Source organism: Candoia aspera, chromosome 1 (genome assembly GCF_035149785.1).
Source record: "Candoia aspera isolate rCanAsp1 chromosome 1, rCanAsp1.hap2, whole genome shotgun sequence".
Taxonomy (NCBI): Eukaryota; Metazoa; Chordata; class Lepidosauria; order Squamata; family Boidae; genus Candoia; species Candoia aspera.
Window position 1 is genome coordinate 12078535 of NC_086153.1, and position 16763 is coordinate 12095297.

Below are 16763 nucleotides of genomic sequence, written 5' to 3' on the forward strand. Positions count from 1 at the left end.
TGAATATAGTAATTTGGTAGCTTCCGGCCTACATTTGAGCCTGAATATGCAGGGGTTCCCTGAGGCCTGAAAAATATTTCAAGGGTTCCTTCAGGGTCAAAAAGTCGAGAAAGGCTGTTCTAGAGAAATGTTGTTCTAGAACCTTGCTCTAGATCTACCTTGATTTCCCAGGACAACTTCTGAAAACAGGTCACAAGCAAAGAAATGGAGTTGCTTCCTTTCCTGTGCCTTGAGATCTGCCTAGGAGAACAGTTTGGGAATCTGCCTGATCATCTGGGAAAGAACTGGATCATTTCAAAATCATCTAAAATAAAAAAGGGGGAAATACAACTGCCTCTTATCTCCGAGACCACAAAAATATTCAATTTTCATGCATTCCATGTGTGTGTATACATCTGTGGAAAAAGAACATTTTGAATAGTGTTTCTTTTGATGGCTGAGTTACACTTCATATTTAGCATATTTAGGTTTATGCTTCGCATGTGTAAGCCAATCAATGGTTATTCACTGAATGGTCAAACAAATCATGACTTGATATCATGTGTGAATTCAGTCTCAGCATGTCAGGTTTGAAAACAAGGAAGAGAAGGGTGGCAATGTCACTTGTATGTGGATACGGTTTCTTCTGATCATTTAATAACTAATCAGAAATAAGCAATTGCAACAGTCCCCAGCTAGATTCCTGTGAGATTTTGAAGCAACCCATGAGTCAATGGAACAGCGCTTTCCAGTTTTGGCAGGTTGGTATTCCATAAAAATCAGCCCAGATGAAAAGATAAAGAGTCTCTATAAATAATTCTCTACCAATGCTTCTATCAAAATATGAGTGTAGGTAGTCCTACTCAGCAACCGCAATTGGGACTGGCAACTCCGTCACTATGTGCCATGGTTGCTAAGCATAAAATCATGGGACCGTGATGGACTTATGACCTCACTTCCCATTCTGCCACTAAGCGAGTCACAGTGGTCGTTAAGTGAAAAAACACATGATCATGGCTTGCAATTTTACTTCTGCATTCTCCATTAACTCTGCTTGTCAGAAGCTGCTTGTGAAACACACAAATGGTGATCACATGACTGCGGGATGCTGCAATGTTTGTAAATGAAAGGACTGGTAGCAAAGCTAGGTTTTTTACCACCGTAACTTCGAACAGTCATTAAACAAGTCAGTCAGTAAGTGAGGACTACCTGTATAGTTCATTGCAAGCATAAATATGATGGTCCAAGTTGCCTTGTCTTTTTTTTTTGCTCACTACGTTTATGTCTCTGTGTGTGCATGTATATGTATTTGTGTATACACCCACACCCACACCCACACCCACACAGAGGCTCAATTTGGTGAAATGCTCCTTTCCAAACAAATGCGTGAACTTAGAAGATTAGCCTTCCAAAGCCAATTGATTTGTATTTATTTTATTTATTTACAATGCTTATGAGCTGCTCCAATCAAAGCCAACTCTGAGCAGTTTTCAATTTTACACATAGCCAGAGCCGAAGGAGAATTTACTCACTAACGGCATGGTTGCCAAGTCCCCCGAAGGCATTGCCGCTCATGGCTGCAAGGCTGGTGAACGTCGTGGGCCGATTAAAAGTCTCTGAAACCAAACGGAAAGATGCTAATGGGAGGAGTGTCACCTACTGTGATGAAACAGCGGCTTACTCGCATTTTGCTAGGGCAAGCAAAGCATTAACAGGACACTTCCTTATAAGGAAAAGAGATGGAAAACTAAGAGGACTTAGAGAGGGTGGAGTCAAGAAAGGAAAAGTATGGTTGGTAACTGGAAGGGATAAAAGAGGAAACGAAAGGAAACGGAGGCAATAAATGGAGGGAAGAGGAAGCAATTGATCATGGAGGAGGAGGAAGAGGAGGAGGGGACAGGAGGAGGAGAAGGAGGAGGAGGAGGAAGAGGAGAGGGAGGAGGAGAAGGAGTAGACAAGGGGAAGGGAAGGGAAGACAGAAGAGACAAACCATTGATGTTTCACCTGTTGTGCTCATACCCAAGCCTGATAATGCAGTAAGATTTTGTGCTGAATATAGTGACTCACTGCAGCTACCCAACCTGGTGCCCCTCCTAATTGTACAGACCATCAAGCACTGAAATGGTTAAAAGACTATGGCTAATAGTAACCCCAGATTCCAACACACTGGTTCTGGATTTTGCAAGAGTTTGTGTTAGAACACATAATTGGAAAGGGGAAAAAAAGTGACTGCTTGTGCTTTAGCAAAACTAGCAGCAAGCAAAAACATTTATTTATTTGATTTTATATAAAGAAATTCTTTTGTATCTTGGAAGAATAACAGTACTAAGTTTGAAGGTCTTTGAAGGAGAAAGGAGGGGGAGGTATGTGATTAAACTGTAGGTGACCTGCATTTCACTACAGCAAGTAAAATGTTAACTGGATGCTTCAATATACAGAGAGGAGCCACCATGTGAATTTAAGGATGTGCCAGTTCAGCGGGACTAACTTCAGGCCAGACAAACATGCTTGAGATGAACGCTATGTAACGTCTACTTTGTAATTTCTCCAAAATTTTCTTCTGATGCAAAAGATGGTTCTGTTTCCCTACCTGAAGCTCAGAATGTTTCAGAATTTCTTATGGTGCTTTTCACTTTCCTTTACAGTTAGAGACGGATGGTGAAGAATGTTATGCTGATGGTGTTATATTCTGTTACATAACTATCCATCAATCTGAAGCCTCCCTGGCTGCTCTCATTTTCCAGTCTGGGGAAAAAATACCCAAGGGGATATTTAATTCTATAGGTAGGATTTAATGGAAGCGTGAGAAACCAGGGATGCTGCAGAATACCGTAAAAATATAATTTAATGAAAAATAGGACAATCACATTCAGTCCTTAGCCATCTTGCAACTAATACAACACACACACACACACACACAAAACAAATTCTACCCATGAGAATTTTACTAGAATTTCTTTCTCCTTTGAAATAACTTTGGAAAGCAAATTCTCTTTCATTAAATGAAGTGAATTAAATTTAATTTAATTAAGTAAAGGGAGTGAATGAGAACCAATAGGGAAAAAAAATACAGGAGACTTTTTCCACACAGCAGCACTTCCAATTGAGCTATGAATGCTTTTCTTCACTAAGGAGAGACCTTCTGATGTTCCTGAATTGACAATCTGAAGGTGGGAATGAGGACCTTTTCCTGAGGAGACCTCCAAGCCTCCTCTGACTATAATTGCTGAAATTGTGATAGCAAAATGTCTCATCATTTTGAGGTGGAAAACGCTGAAAATGGTAGCATAAGCCCTAAATGATTAAAAAATAAACAGTAACTCCCCCAAACCAAGTCCTTCTGACTAACATGGTCTTTGAATATTAAATATAGTCCTTGACCATCAAAAGATTGTCCATCCCTGTTCTGGAGAGTAGAAAAGGATTGATATGTTTAAATTGAAGGGGAACAGATTTCACCTAAACATTAGGTGAAAGAAGAAGCTTCACGATGACACAAACTGGAACAGGCTGCTTCATGAAGTTAATCTTCTGCAGCAGTGTTTTTCAACCTCAGCAACTTTAAGAAGTGTGGACTCCAACTCCCAGAATTCCACGGTTCACACATCTTAAAGTTGCTGAGATTGAGAAACACCAATCTAGAGGAACTTAAGCAAAGGATGGGAGCCTCTGAGATGGGAATGGTAATAATTGCAGGATCCCTGAGCAGGATGTTAGGCTTAATAACTACTACACTCTCCAGTTAAATTTGTATTATTCTACATACTTGATGATTCTCGCAGGATGTAACAGTGACTTTCAGAGTTTAAGCGATGTAGCTATGCCAAGATTAAGCTAAGGTTGGGGGAAAAGTTATAAAGGGCAAGTCACTCTGCTCTTTGGATGCGGAAAAGTTCAGTGGAGGAGAATTGAAGTATAGTCAAACGATCATACCGACTTACTCTTCACTTCATTTTGCCAACCTTGAAGAACAAACACAACATAGAAAGTACCGTATGGATGTGACGGAAGCAGGAAGCCCAGAACAAGAGGCACTGTTTGCCTCCAACCATATTCGAAAGAAAATGAAAAAGATAGGTTGCTATACTGCACCATGCTAGCGTATGGAAGCTATAATGATATAAAGTTATAAATGCTCTTCTCCCACCCAATTCAGATTTAAAATAATTTGCAATCTCATCTCCATGATATTTGCATCCCACCTTTTCTCCATGAAAAAACTCAAGATGAAACATAGGGATTGGGAGCAGTTTCCCAAGTAGACATTGACCAGACTCAGATCTGCTTCGCATCATGTATCTTCAGACAACATCCTGAGGTCTGTGATAGCCTCTCAGCTGTGACAGGTTTCTGACCACTTTACTTTGAGAATTTCTACTTACCTAAATGGGCTGCTGGGTTGAGAAAGTTGCTGTGGTGTGGGGGAGGACCAAATGTAGGACCGGCTGGATGGGCGGCACCTATCAAAACAAATTCAAAAGCAAGCAAACCAAAACATTTGAGTAGAGCATTTGCAGAGTAGCCACTGTATCCTAAGCTTTATTTGGTTTAGCCAGAGATGCTGGGTTCTTGCACATTGCAGGACATTGGACTTAATGGCCTAAAGAGCCCTTTCCAATATTATGATGCTAATGTATCTGATTATCTCAAATAAGCATATGGGCAGTACATGCATATATCACCCCCCAAAGTCTGATCAAAAGAAGAATACATTTAAAACAACAATATCCCAGGAGATTTCAAGTCTTATATTTTAATTCATGCAGATGTTTATTTATTTGACTATTTATCAGTACTAAAACACAATCATATGTTGCTGAAGACTGCACTACACTGCCTGCCCTTCCTCTTCCTCCTGTTCCATTTCCAAACAGAGAGCAGATTGGTGGTTTACAAACTCACTGGTTGCAGAGAAAAGAGTTGATGGCCGAGCTAAGTCATGAGGATGGTGGATGCCCCCAAAAAGACTGGGACCTGGAGGTCTGCTCAGAAATTCAGGTTTCAAACCAAAATCCAATTTATGGGGATCTGTCTGCATCTGTTTCTGAAATAGGAAAAAAATCATGAAGGTGGAAGATTTTTTTTAAAAAAATGAACACAGTACTTTGGAAATCAAGGACAGATCAGGTTCTTTTTACAATGCATGTCTTATAGATGCAGATATCTGTAATCCATGCTTATGAATTGAAAACTAAGAAGTTAATATTCCTGACTATGACATATAGCAGGATTGAGGAACCTATGGCCACTGAGATGATGCTGAACCGCAATTTCCAATGTTGTAACAACTGGAGAACCACAAGTTCTCTACCTGACATATATGAGTGCAAGAAATGCCTTCAGCAGGCCAGCTGGTCCAGTATTACTCCATTTGAATGTCAGTGGCTCACCAAGGTATCAGGCAGAGATGAGCTTCTCCTATCAGCTATGTCTCTTGGAGGTCTCAGGGATTGAACCTGAGACCTATTCCATGCAAAACTCCTGCTCTACCATTTAACTATGGACCTCATAAAAAGCCCAAGAAGTATCAATCAATCAATCAATCAATCAATCAATCACCCTTTGCCCAAAGGAGCTCACCTTGACTTTCTGTTGGTGGTGGTATATCTGCCAAGCAATATGAACATGCATAGCACACCATTTGCCTGGTTTCTACAAAAGAAACAAGCATTAAAAAGTATTGAAAATAATACCTCTTAACTATAGGAATAATGGAATTTAAGCATGAACCTGTTGTTGCTTGAGAGTTGTCATCTATGGGCTTTTTTCAACACAAAAGCAATGCAGTGTTCTATAAAGAGTCTCCTATCCAGGCACTAATGAGAACAACTATTGTTTAGATTCACAGAAGTTGTAGCAGTATATACATTTAAACAAAAGATTCAAAACCAAAGGCCCTAGGACTGCATAGGCCCCCAGAAAACTTCACTCCCCCACCACCACGAAAGACACAGATCCTTCCAAAAATTATGACCACATTTCAATTTTCAATATGATGGAAAGGGGAAGTTATTAATTCCATGGTTGGAGAGTCATTTTATTAACCATAATTACATTTAAAAATCAATAAAGTGAAATCATGTCCAGGTTTTGTCCATCTATTCTTTTAGATTGTGAGCCTCCACTCTGCCAATTCTTAGCTGAGAAAAGTTGTGCACCCCTGTTTAAATCACCTTCTAGGTAAGTTCCCCAGATATAAGATTGGCTCCCTCCTTGCTCCTTTTCCAGAAGGCCCTGAAGACATGATTTTGTCAGCGGGCCTGGGGACCCCAGGCTGCTTTGGAGCCAATCAAATGGCAGATATGAATGGGTTTGCTGCTGGGGGGCGGTCTCTTGTGTTTTTATGGTTTTCAATTTTGTAAGCAGCCCGGAATCACTGTATGTGAGTTGGGCAGCCTTATAAATTTGTTAAATAAGTAAGTAAGTAAGTAAGTAAGTAAGTAAGTAAGTAAATAAATAAATGAGTTACAAAGCACTTTTACTGTTGGAAGAAGAGGATTCACACTTTGCCACAGAAATAACAGGATCAGCTTGTAAAATGGAGAGTGAGGACAACCTGTCTGTCTTGGGACATGGTGCCAACTGGTTGATGAGGCATCAAAGATGTAAGCATGGACATCAGTCATAGCCCATAACGCAAACATTAAGCCCACTCACACACCCTTCACCTACTCTCTTCCCACTGTCGCTCCAACTGCTGCAGCCACTGATTTTACAATGCAGCTTTTGATACGGCTATTGATGCCCTGAGAATCTTCACAATCATAGAACATTTCCAGCAAGACTTGGGGAAACAGATGTGCAGATTTACCAGCCCCTCTGGAGAGGCTCTATGACCAAACATAGAGTGTCCTCACACTGGCTGTTAATATAGCTAGGACCTGAGTGGCTCTGGTAGGAGTTGAACTTTAATAACCAAGTCAATGTGGTAAAGGCAAAAGTTGTGGCAACATGAGAGAGAGAAGATAACCACGTCCATCCAAGGTGGCTTGCAGACTAGACCTTTGAGGACACTGTGCAGCCTATAAGCCATGACTTGCCCATGAGGCTTGTACAAAGCAACACAGATTTATTTCAATAAAGTGATTTAGGCCATGGAGACACCATCACTCACTTCACTGAAGCAAAAATACCACCAATGCCTACATGAAACAATCTGGGTGGCCTCAAAGTGCTTTGGGTCAATACTGTGGCCAGAATGGTTCCATGTCGTGCATCTTGAGGACTGCCCACATCACACCCCAAAGCCATCCAGCCTGGGACCCCCTCAGCAAATGTCAAAAGTTGTCCAGTTGCTGACTTTTGGGGAGTGCTGCACATGCAGAGTTCACCTCCACAGTGATGGCCAGAACTTCTGGCAAGTGTCACAGAGGTACCACTCCTTGTGCTGAACAATTGAGGAGGTGAGCAATGTCTTCTCTGCAGTGCTTGCTTGCCAAAGCTTTTGGCAGGCACTTGGGAAGAGGTACATGGCTGGGTAGATACGCACATGCTGTGGGACTGTCTACAGGACTGACTAAAGCCAGGTGGTCTGGAAAACTTTCTGGCATGTATTCCATGGCATCCAGGCTGGCCACATTGAGTACATATTGTGGGCAATTCCTGTATGTTGTCCAGTCTGGAAAATCTTTGGCACGTGGCAAGATGCTCTTGGGTGGGTGCTGTTGATGCACTCTGGAGGAAATCTTGTAGCATTTGCTGAAGCTGTGCAATCTAGAAGCTCTTCAGCCAACACAGGAGGAGGCTTCTCAGTCTTCTCTTGCAGTGTGCATTCCGAATAGCCATTTGATTCCTCTATGCTAGATTTCATTTCCAGTTTCTCAGCATGTGCTCTGTCCTTATGAAGCCACTGCTGGCTGGACATGAGAAAGAGTCCTCCTGGTTTGGACTATTGGCCAAGAACATTAAGTAACATTGGTAAGCCAGCGGCAAATTATGTCACAACCATCCTCACATCATCACACAAATGACATGACTTATGCAGTGGAGACATGACGATCTTGTTACATAATCATGTCATTTGTTGGATGAGATCATCATGCCCAAGACTTCATGTTATTATTTATTTATTTATTTTATTCACTATCCTGCCTTTATTATTTTTATAAAGAAGGGGGCAAACATACCTAATACTCCTTCCTCTTCCTATTTTCCCCACAACAACAACCCCATGAGGTAGGTTGGGCTGAGAGAGAGGGACTGGCCCAAGGTCACCCAGCCAGCTTTCATGCCTAAGGCAGGACTAGAACTCTCATACCACACCTGATTGGCTCTTGGGCTGAGAGAGAGGGAGTGGCCCAAGGTCACCCAGCCGGCTTTCGTGCCTAAGGCGGGACTAGAACTCTCATACCATGCCTGATTGGCTCTTGGGCTGAGAGAGAGGGACTGGCCCAAGGTCACCCAGCCGGCTTTCGTGCCTAAGGCAGGACTAGAATTCTCAGTCACCTGGTTTCTAGCCCATTGCCTTAACCACTTGTTCTGACACCTGTTGCCAAAGTCCCACCTATAGTTGGCATGCAGATGGTTCTTGGAAACTGCAAAATCAAGAGCTCTCACCAGCATTGGCTTCATAAGGAGAGACTTATCATCTCTGACTCTTAAGTGGGGTGTAAAAGGACCTGTGATTTTTCAAAAATGATGAGACTGCATGTCAGCATGGCTAAAGGCCAGAGAATGTTAGTTCATAGCACCAACATGGGAATGTTAGTTTACAACACCAAATTAGGTCAGAGGGGCCCTAACCCAGGCATTCAATTTAGCCAATTTAGCCAATCTCTATCGCAAGGTCATCTCTAGAAGACCAAGATTCCTTGAAGCGTGGGAAGTGAATTCAGGTGGAACAAGTGAAAGCTGTAAAGCTGATTCTTGTTCATTGCTTTGGTAATCCATGACATCAGCTGCTACATACTCCCTGACAGGCTGTCACCTATTCCCTGCTTAGAAATATGTAGTCTCCATTTGAGACAGACTTATCCACGGTCACTCAACTTAGACCATCAGGATGTGTCTCCTAATATTTAGTTTTTTAAAATGCTGATTTTCTTTGTAGTGTTTACCTGAAATGAATGAGTAGAATGAATCATCTCTTAGTATAAGTGGGCATGTCCATTCCTAGATAGTTTCCACCGGGTCTACCTTGTGTGAGAATGTCCCAAATCAGTTTTTTCCCCTTGTAAATCTATTTGCATCTGGGGGTATTATTTGCATACATCAACTTGGCTTTAGGATGTGGAATGATCACTCCCCAAAGGGCCTTACTTTGCATCAGATCCTGTCATTCCTGCCCATCCTTTCACAACCAGAAGGGAAAGACACCTGTGTTGCTTTAAAAAATTCACCACATATTTTTGGGGTATCTGCACATCTTGTAAAAAATATTCACTATTACAAATAAGAGTAATGATGGTACATCTGAATGGATTCTCTGCATTTTGGCCCATTATTGCTCCATAGTATTGCCATCCTTTCAAAGTGGGGCATCTGCAGCTGGCCACTGATTTTGCTTCCTTTTCGGTTTTCATATCTTTCTTTCTCTATCCTGCAGGATATTTTCACACAAACACAAAGTAGCAAACACACAGAAAATGGTATTAAAATGTACCGTATCTAGTACTCTTTAGTGACTACGATTTGTGTGCATGTCTGTGTTAAGCATGGAGGAAAGCAGAAGAGGCAAAGGGCATGTGGGTTTGGCATCTCTGGAGGTTTTTAAGAAGAGGCTGAACAGCCACCTCTCAAAAACGGTTTCACTTAAGTTTTCTTGTACATTGCAGAGGACTGGACTAGATAATTTTTTGTGGTGCATTCCTATTCCAAAATTCCATGATTTTATGACAAAAAATGCATGAGTAGTAACTTTTATAAAGCATGGAAGGTAATTTTTTTTTTTTTTTAAGGAGGAACAGATTATGTCTCATGATTGGTACATCTTTGCAGGCAAAACTGAGAGAGAGATGCAGCTGGGGGAAATTCTAAGAAAGGCAGAAGAGGCATAGCAAAACAAGGCAGAAAAGGGTTAGTTGCCATCTTACCCTCAACATGGGCCTGAATGGATCTGTCAACTGGAAAGAGAGATAGAGAGAGAAAGAAAGAAAGAAAATTAAAACCTGTCACTCAAACCTCTGCTCAGATAATTGAAAGATCAGCACTGCTTCGTTAAGAATCTGGAAATGGAAAACATTACCTTGTTCTAAATTTTATATGTAGCCCCAAGTAAGCACTTTCTATTACTTTAAGAGAGAGAGGAAAAAAACAAAGCAATTGCTTTGTTAGCTTTGGCCTTAGGCCATCCCTATTGCCATCTAGCCAGCTGTTTTTCTAGCAATGTATCTGAACGGTTGGCTTCCCAGTTGATCATCCTGAGGACTGCAAGAGGATGAAATCTTGTTTAACACATCTTGCCTTCCCATCTGTTTTTGTCTGTGTGTCATGTCCAAGGGGTACAAATCCACCACTGCTAATATCTATAAGCCATTCTGGGAGCTTTTTGGCTAAAGAACAGTGAGGGAAAAATGTTTTATATAAATTAGCAAATAAATAATCACAATCCACCTTCCTGTCAATTACCAGGAAGCAAAGCATGGTTCCTGGTAATTGACAGGTCCTGACCACCAGGAGGCAGAACCTGGCTGGTTTCATCCTATATTGGGACTCTTCCGAATTCTGTCTGAAGAGTCCCAGTATAGCAAGAATCCAATCACGTACTGCCTCTTGGTGGTCAATATAAATAAAGACACCACATAAGATTTATATTGTATAAAAATTGGAAATTCCTCATGTAAAACCTTATATGTGGTGAGACAACATACTGTAACGTAATATCCATATCTCTCTAGTCTGAGAGCTTAGGGGAAACTGGATCAAATATACCATTCTGACAGTTAGTCAACTACCTTGGAAACATGTCTCCAAAGCAGTCTGTCCCGGAGTTGCATCATTTATTCATTCAACACTGAAAAGGAAATAACTGACTTTGAGTTCAGGCTAAGCACAAGCTCAGGAAAGTAAAAAGGGGGAATGCATTTGAGAAGAAGCTGAATTATCCATACAGAATGGCTAATTTGTATCCCCTACCTCCCCTGCTATTTAAGCATCCTCTGAGTCATTCAGTTCTAAAATTAAAGATGAATGAAGAATAGTACTGGGAATAAGCTCAGATTTTAAAGGAAGACTTTTCACCAAGAGAGAAATGCTGATACAGAAAATAATCATCGCTGCTAAACTTCTCCCCTTCTCTGGCAGCTAGATCAACCTTCTGCATATGCTACTTTTCTCTTTTCTCTAGAGCCTAGAAATTGCAATGACAGGTTCAATAGTTAACTAAATAATGATCAGCATCAAATGCCTTAAGATAGGAAATCGGATAAGGATACAGAACGAAAGGGAATCTAGAGAAAATCAAATTATTGTATTCATAGTGGCCTATTTAAATTCTAATTTATCTTTGAATGTGATTTTATTGCATCAGTTTCAGAAATTTAAGAGTGGGTTGTACTGCAGTCTGCGCTATTTATGACTTCTCAAGGAAACACTCATTTGGAGGGCTCTTAACAGGGACTTGAGGCTATGATATAATTGAATTTGTTCTAACAACTTTCTGACTGTAATTCCTTTTGGCTGCACACACTTCATTGGGATTAAACTCCTTTGAACTCAGTTGAACTGACTTTCAAATACACAAGGATTGGATCATGCTATTAGAGTGCCCTGATTACCTTTTGAAGGAATTCATGGAAGCTCAAGTGCGCACTTGTCACTTTTTCAGGCCATTTCATTATCTTCCTATAAATCTTATTTGTATTTTCTTTGGGCATGGGGCAAAGGCACCAATACTGGATTTGCCAGCAATATCATATTCCAACTCTAAATGTCTGTGATCATTCAACTAACCATGCCCAGGTCCCTCATGAAACTGGACTTCTTCAGGATGAACTTTTCAAATGGGATGGAACTTCTATGTACCTGCTTGAAGACATCAGCACTTGCTGCATTGACAATGAGAAGTATTATGAGCAGTATGACTTGGAGATACCAGGCTGAGGACTAAGAAGTACAAGCACATCCCATTCTTCATTTGTAGTACTTGCTTAAGAGGTCCCCAACCTTTCTGAATTGGCAGGCAAATTTGAAATTTTAGGAGTTTGTTGTGGGTGGTTTTGTAAAATGGCAGCCATGAGGAAGGCTTGCCTGTTCTTCAAATGGCTGTCACAGTGGGTATGGACAGTCACAAAATACTTATTTATCAGAAGGCAAATTTGTAAAGATGCTTATCATTACTCCCTTGATCAGAGAGAGATGCAGCTGGGGGAAAATTCTAAGAAAGGCAGAATTGATCCCCCAGCACCATCATTACCAGTTTATCTTTTTTTTTATTCTGAGCAGATGGGCACAATTTAAAAAAAAACACCCAAACCAAATTAAATAAAGAAAACTAATCTTTTCTTGGCCATGTGATGGCCTATCATTTTTATTCCTAAGATGTATTGTGGGGCTCAAAGGCATTTTTGGAAATAAAACTGATAAGCCTGCTTTGAACTTAACTAGCAAACAGAAAAAAACATGATAAGAATTTTTGTAAAAAAATAGGAAGAACTAGCAGGCTGGTAGGTATCCATGGGAGTGTCCATAACCCCCATGGTGGGAATCAACATCAGCTTTATGTGCTAACAAATATCTGACTATAGTTGTGAACAGCTGCCTTTACTTTATTGCCTCTACCACAGTCTTCCACAACCTGGATATCCTCCAAATATGTGGTTTTAAAACTTCCAACTTTTATTAATAGTAGTCCTATTAGCTGGGGATTCTAATTTTCTGAACTGATAAAACTGGAATGGAAACAGGTGAACTGAACATGTGGTTGGTAAGATGGGAAATGTAGTGATAATGAAACTGACATATTGGTCCATCTTCTAGATAAGGAAGATTAGGGGGAAGCTGGGGACAAGCAGAAGAAGTACCCTGATCTTCAAGCATAGAGAAGCTATGTTGAACTAAGATATGGTAGAGAGGTTAACATATTGGGTAATGGCTGGAAAGATCCAAGTTGATGTCTACGCTCACACTTGGAAGCTCATTGTATGGTCATTCTACCTCATCTAAAACTTTTCATAAGACTTTTGCAAGGGGGAAGTAGAAGAATTAATGCTGTGTAAGCCACCTTGAGCTGCTGGAAGAGAGACAGGATACAAAACAAATGAACAAATAAGCAAGCAATAAACAGGGACTCCCTGGGCATAGGCCATCTCTACACCAGGTTTTTATGTTGTCCAGGGTTTGCTTGCCAGTTCATTTGATCCATAAGACTGGTATGCTAAGGCCAATGGAATGCTAAGATCCAGGCCAGATACTTCCCTTTAATGTCTGGACAGAGGCCAAGAATCCAGGAAGGTTAGTAATGCCCAGGAGGAATACAAGACCTCTGCTGAAGCAACTAATCTCCTTGGGATCCCCCCAAGCTATATAACTTCAGTCTGATGTTATAACTTTTGTGTTCCCAGGAATAGAATGACCAGGATGCTTATTAATATTGTAAGATCATGTTTTGTCTACTGAATGGTCAATTCCATTAATTCATCCATTTGTGTTCAGGTGGAATACATGATTCACAGGAATTGGTAGCCGACGTAATTTTGCATAGGTTCAGTATCCACATTACCAAAGGGCAGAAAAAGCATGAATAAAATGCCTGAACCGAATGTCCATGTTTTTTTTAGAAGCTGTAACTTTACAGAACTTACCCTGGGATCTTTCTGGAGGAGGGTATGTGGAACAGCTCCAGGTCTTGTTGCAACATCAATAGGATTTGAAGTCTGCAAAAGTCACATATATGAAAATAATAGTTGCATACCAGTATATGCAAACTTAAATAAAACCAGTTTTGAAAAAGTGAGGAACCCTTAATGAACTATTAAATCAAAAATGGCCCACGAATGCTAGGTGTAGAATGTTGGTAAAAGGGGAATGCGTAGGAATTATTCTATCTATAACATTGGCCAACTCTTCTGGTCTTCCATTTTCAAATTGATTTTGGCTTTTTCTAATGCCCGACATAGCTCTCCCCTTCCATACCACTGTTATCTATATTTTACTTCCAGATTTTTAAATTTAATTTTATTACAATAATATATCAACAACTAGAAAAATTCAAAACAATACCTATAAAAATATCAAATGGAAAAGAAAATGAAAAAGCAAACACGTGCACATAAATTTTAAAAATCACATATCTTACAATAGAAACATAATGGCAACTCTGCAAACATCCAATTATAACTTGCTCATAGAGTATCATTTGATCAGTCTTTCTAATTTGTCAATAAAGAGCCAATTCAAAGGCTGAAAACGAGCATATATCTTTAGTTTAGGACTACATATCCAGATTAGCAGCTTTCCTGCAAAGCAAAATCATCTGTTTAGCTACTACAGTACTAAAGTGGGCAGGATCAATACCCAAAGCTGGTGTGATTCATTTTGAAAGGTTCTTAAGTGAGAGCTCCAGCAAAGCATTAATTTGCCCCTTAGAACTTCAACCTCACAAATTGAAAAAAAGAGTCCTACCCAGAGGGATGCCTCTGGGCCCCAAAAGACATGCTGGTGGCCCCATGTGACCCCTGGACCATAGTTTATGCATCGCCCCCCTCCCATTGTCCTTTGGTAATCATAAGAAGGTCCTCCTATTTTACTTTTTAGCAAATTTATATCTGACCCATTACTTACATTATGGAACAGCTAACAGAAAGAATAAAAAAAATCATATATGTATGTATGCATGTATATTTCTATTATTTATTATTCTATTCTATTCTATTCTATTTATTATTCTATTCTAATAAATTCTATTATTATTTATTAGTCAGTTTTTGATTATTCTTATCCATCCATCCATCCTTCCAGTCAGTTTTTGACTCCTGGTGACTGCCTGGACAAGTCCCTGCAGTTTTCTTGGCAATGTTTTTCAGAATTGGTTTCCCAATGCCTCCTTCCTAGGGCTGAGAGGGAGTGACTGGCCCAAGGTCACCCAGCAGGACTAGAACTCACAGTCTTCCGGTTTCTAGCCTTAACCACCACACCAAACTGGCTCTCATTGTTAATATATACCATACTCAAAACAGAAGAAGAAATATCCAGGCTAAAAGTGAAGTACCAAACAAAAAATTAAGATAAGGAAGTATATTAAAGGTGGACCCACACAGATGCTCAATTATTAGGGAAACATGCACCAAAATTTGTGACAGTGTGGTATAATGGTTAAAGTGTTCAAATCCACCCTCATCCTGGAACAACACTTTGGCCTAATCACTGTCCTCCCAGCCTACTTCATCAGTTTGCTAACGTGGGGATAAAAATGAAGGAAGAGATGCACATAAGCCACCTTCAGCTTTTGGAGGAAAGGCAAAATATAAATCTAATAAACAAATGAACAAACAAATAAGGGGAAAATAAGGTCAAGGGGCAAATGTGTGGGAAAATGTGCACGGATTACGGCACAGATTTTTGTGGGGAAAAGAAAATCTCAAACAAAATGGAAGAATTTTACCGTTGGAAAAATGCAAAATAACAACCTGACAAGTTCTGTGAAAGATATGAACCAAAACGATGGAATCTGCTGACATCTATTATAACTTAATATCACTGTATCACTGAGTTTACATCTGTTTTCCCTTGTATTTTATCTGATGGGTTAAAGGACTGGATGCAAGTTTCAATTACACACTTCCACCTCAGGTTTATTCAATATACTTCCTTATTCTATAGGCAGCCTTTGCTTAGCGACCACAATTGGGACCAGCAACTCTGTCACCAAGCGCTGTGGTTGCTAAGTGGAAATTCTTGTGACCACAATAGGCTTACAACCTCACTTCCCCTTCAGTTGTTAAGTGAATCACCGCAGTCATTAAGCAAAGCAACATGTGACTGCAACTTGCGATTTTACTTCCACCTTCTCTATTAACTCTGCTTGTTGAAAGCCAGTTGCGAAGCACACAAATAGCCATCACTGAAGGATGACTGCTGCAATGGTTGTAAATGCAAGGACTGCATAAATGCAAAGCTATTTTTTTAACACTGTCATAACTTCAAACAGTCATTAAATGAGGCAGTTGGTAAGCGAGGACTACCTATACTGGGTTTCTGAAGCCCTTGATTGGCTTTTTTTTTTTTAATGGAGAACTGCTTTGGCTATTTGGAGAAATGGAATGAACCTAAAGTAACAGAGTCTCACAGTTCTTCTCCCCCTCTATTTCTCCGTACTGTAGCATCTAAAATGGACCTGTCTTTTCATGCAGTTAATTACCCAAGCTGTGCCCATATCTGAAGCTTGCACATATCTGTGTGGGCAATGCTGTCAAACTACAGAGAAATAAGGCAAATGGGAAAGACAAGGCTTCTTCTGGAAACACACCTTGAAAATCTTCCCTCGGAATGCTATCAGTTTGAGTTCCTCATGTCTGACCCCCCAATCTTGCCTCTCTTCTTGAAGAGTCTCTCTGATGGCCTATTTTACTAAATTTGCAAGCCAGTGAGATCCTGAATACACATTCCAGTCTTCAGGCAACCAAGTTCGATTCAGACAAAGCAGAAATTAGATAAATCCCACGTTGCTTTAGGGAGGGCATCTGATCTAAGATGAAATAGCCTTGCCGGAACTCCAGCTCCATTCCCTAAGTTTATGGAGGTGTGTAGAGTTTTGGGAAATCGAAGCACAGTTTCTCTGTCTTTTCAATGCCCACCTCTTCAACCTGTTCATGAGCTGATTTCCCCCCGTCTTGCTGGGTCCAACTCCG

At 40.4% G+C, this 16763-nt stretch overlaps 1 protein-coding gene across 3 annotated transcripts in view; it reads right to left on the minus strand.

The window, feature by feature from the left end:
* AUTS2 (activator of transcription and developmental regulator AUTS2) overlaps positions 1-16763 on the minus strand; it is a 93216-nt gene that overhangs the window by 11352 nt on the left and 65101 nt on the right. For 2 of the 3 annotated variants that reach the window (XM_063297397.1, XM_063297389.1), the window contains 6 exons: positions 13719-13790; positions 10011-10040; positions 5560-5631; positions 4882-5023; positions 4362-4439; positions 1512-1595 (listed from right to left, as the gene is read on the minus strand). In XM_063297397.1, coding sequence (XP_063153467.1) covers positions 1512-1595; positions 4362-4439; positions 4882-5023; positions 5560-5631; positions 10011-10040; positions 13719-13790 — 478 coding nt within the window. The remainder of the gene's footprint in view (positions 1-1511; positions 1596-4361; positions 4440-4881; positions 5024-5559; positions 5632-10010; positions 10041-13718; positions 13791-16763) is intronic. The other variant, XM_063297406.1, reaches the window with a different exon arrangement.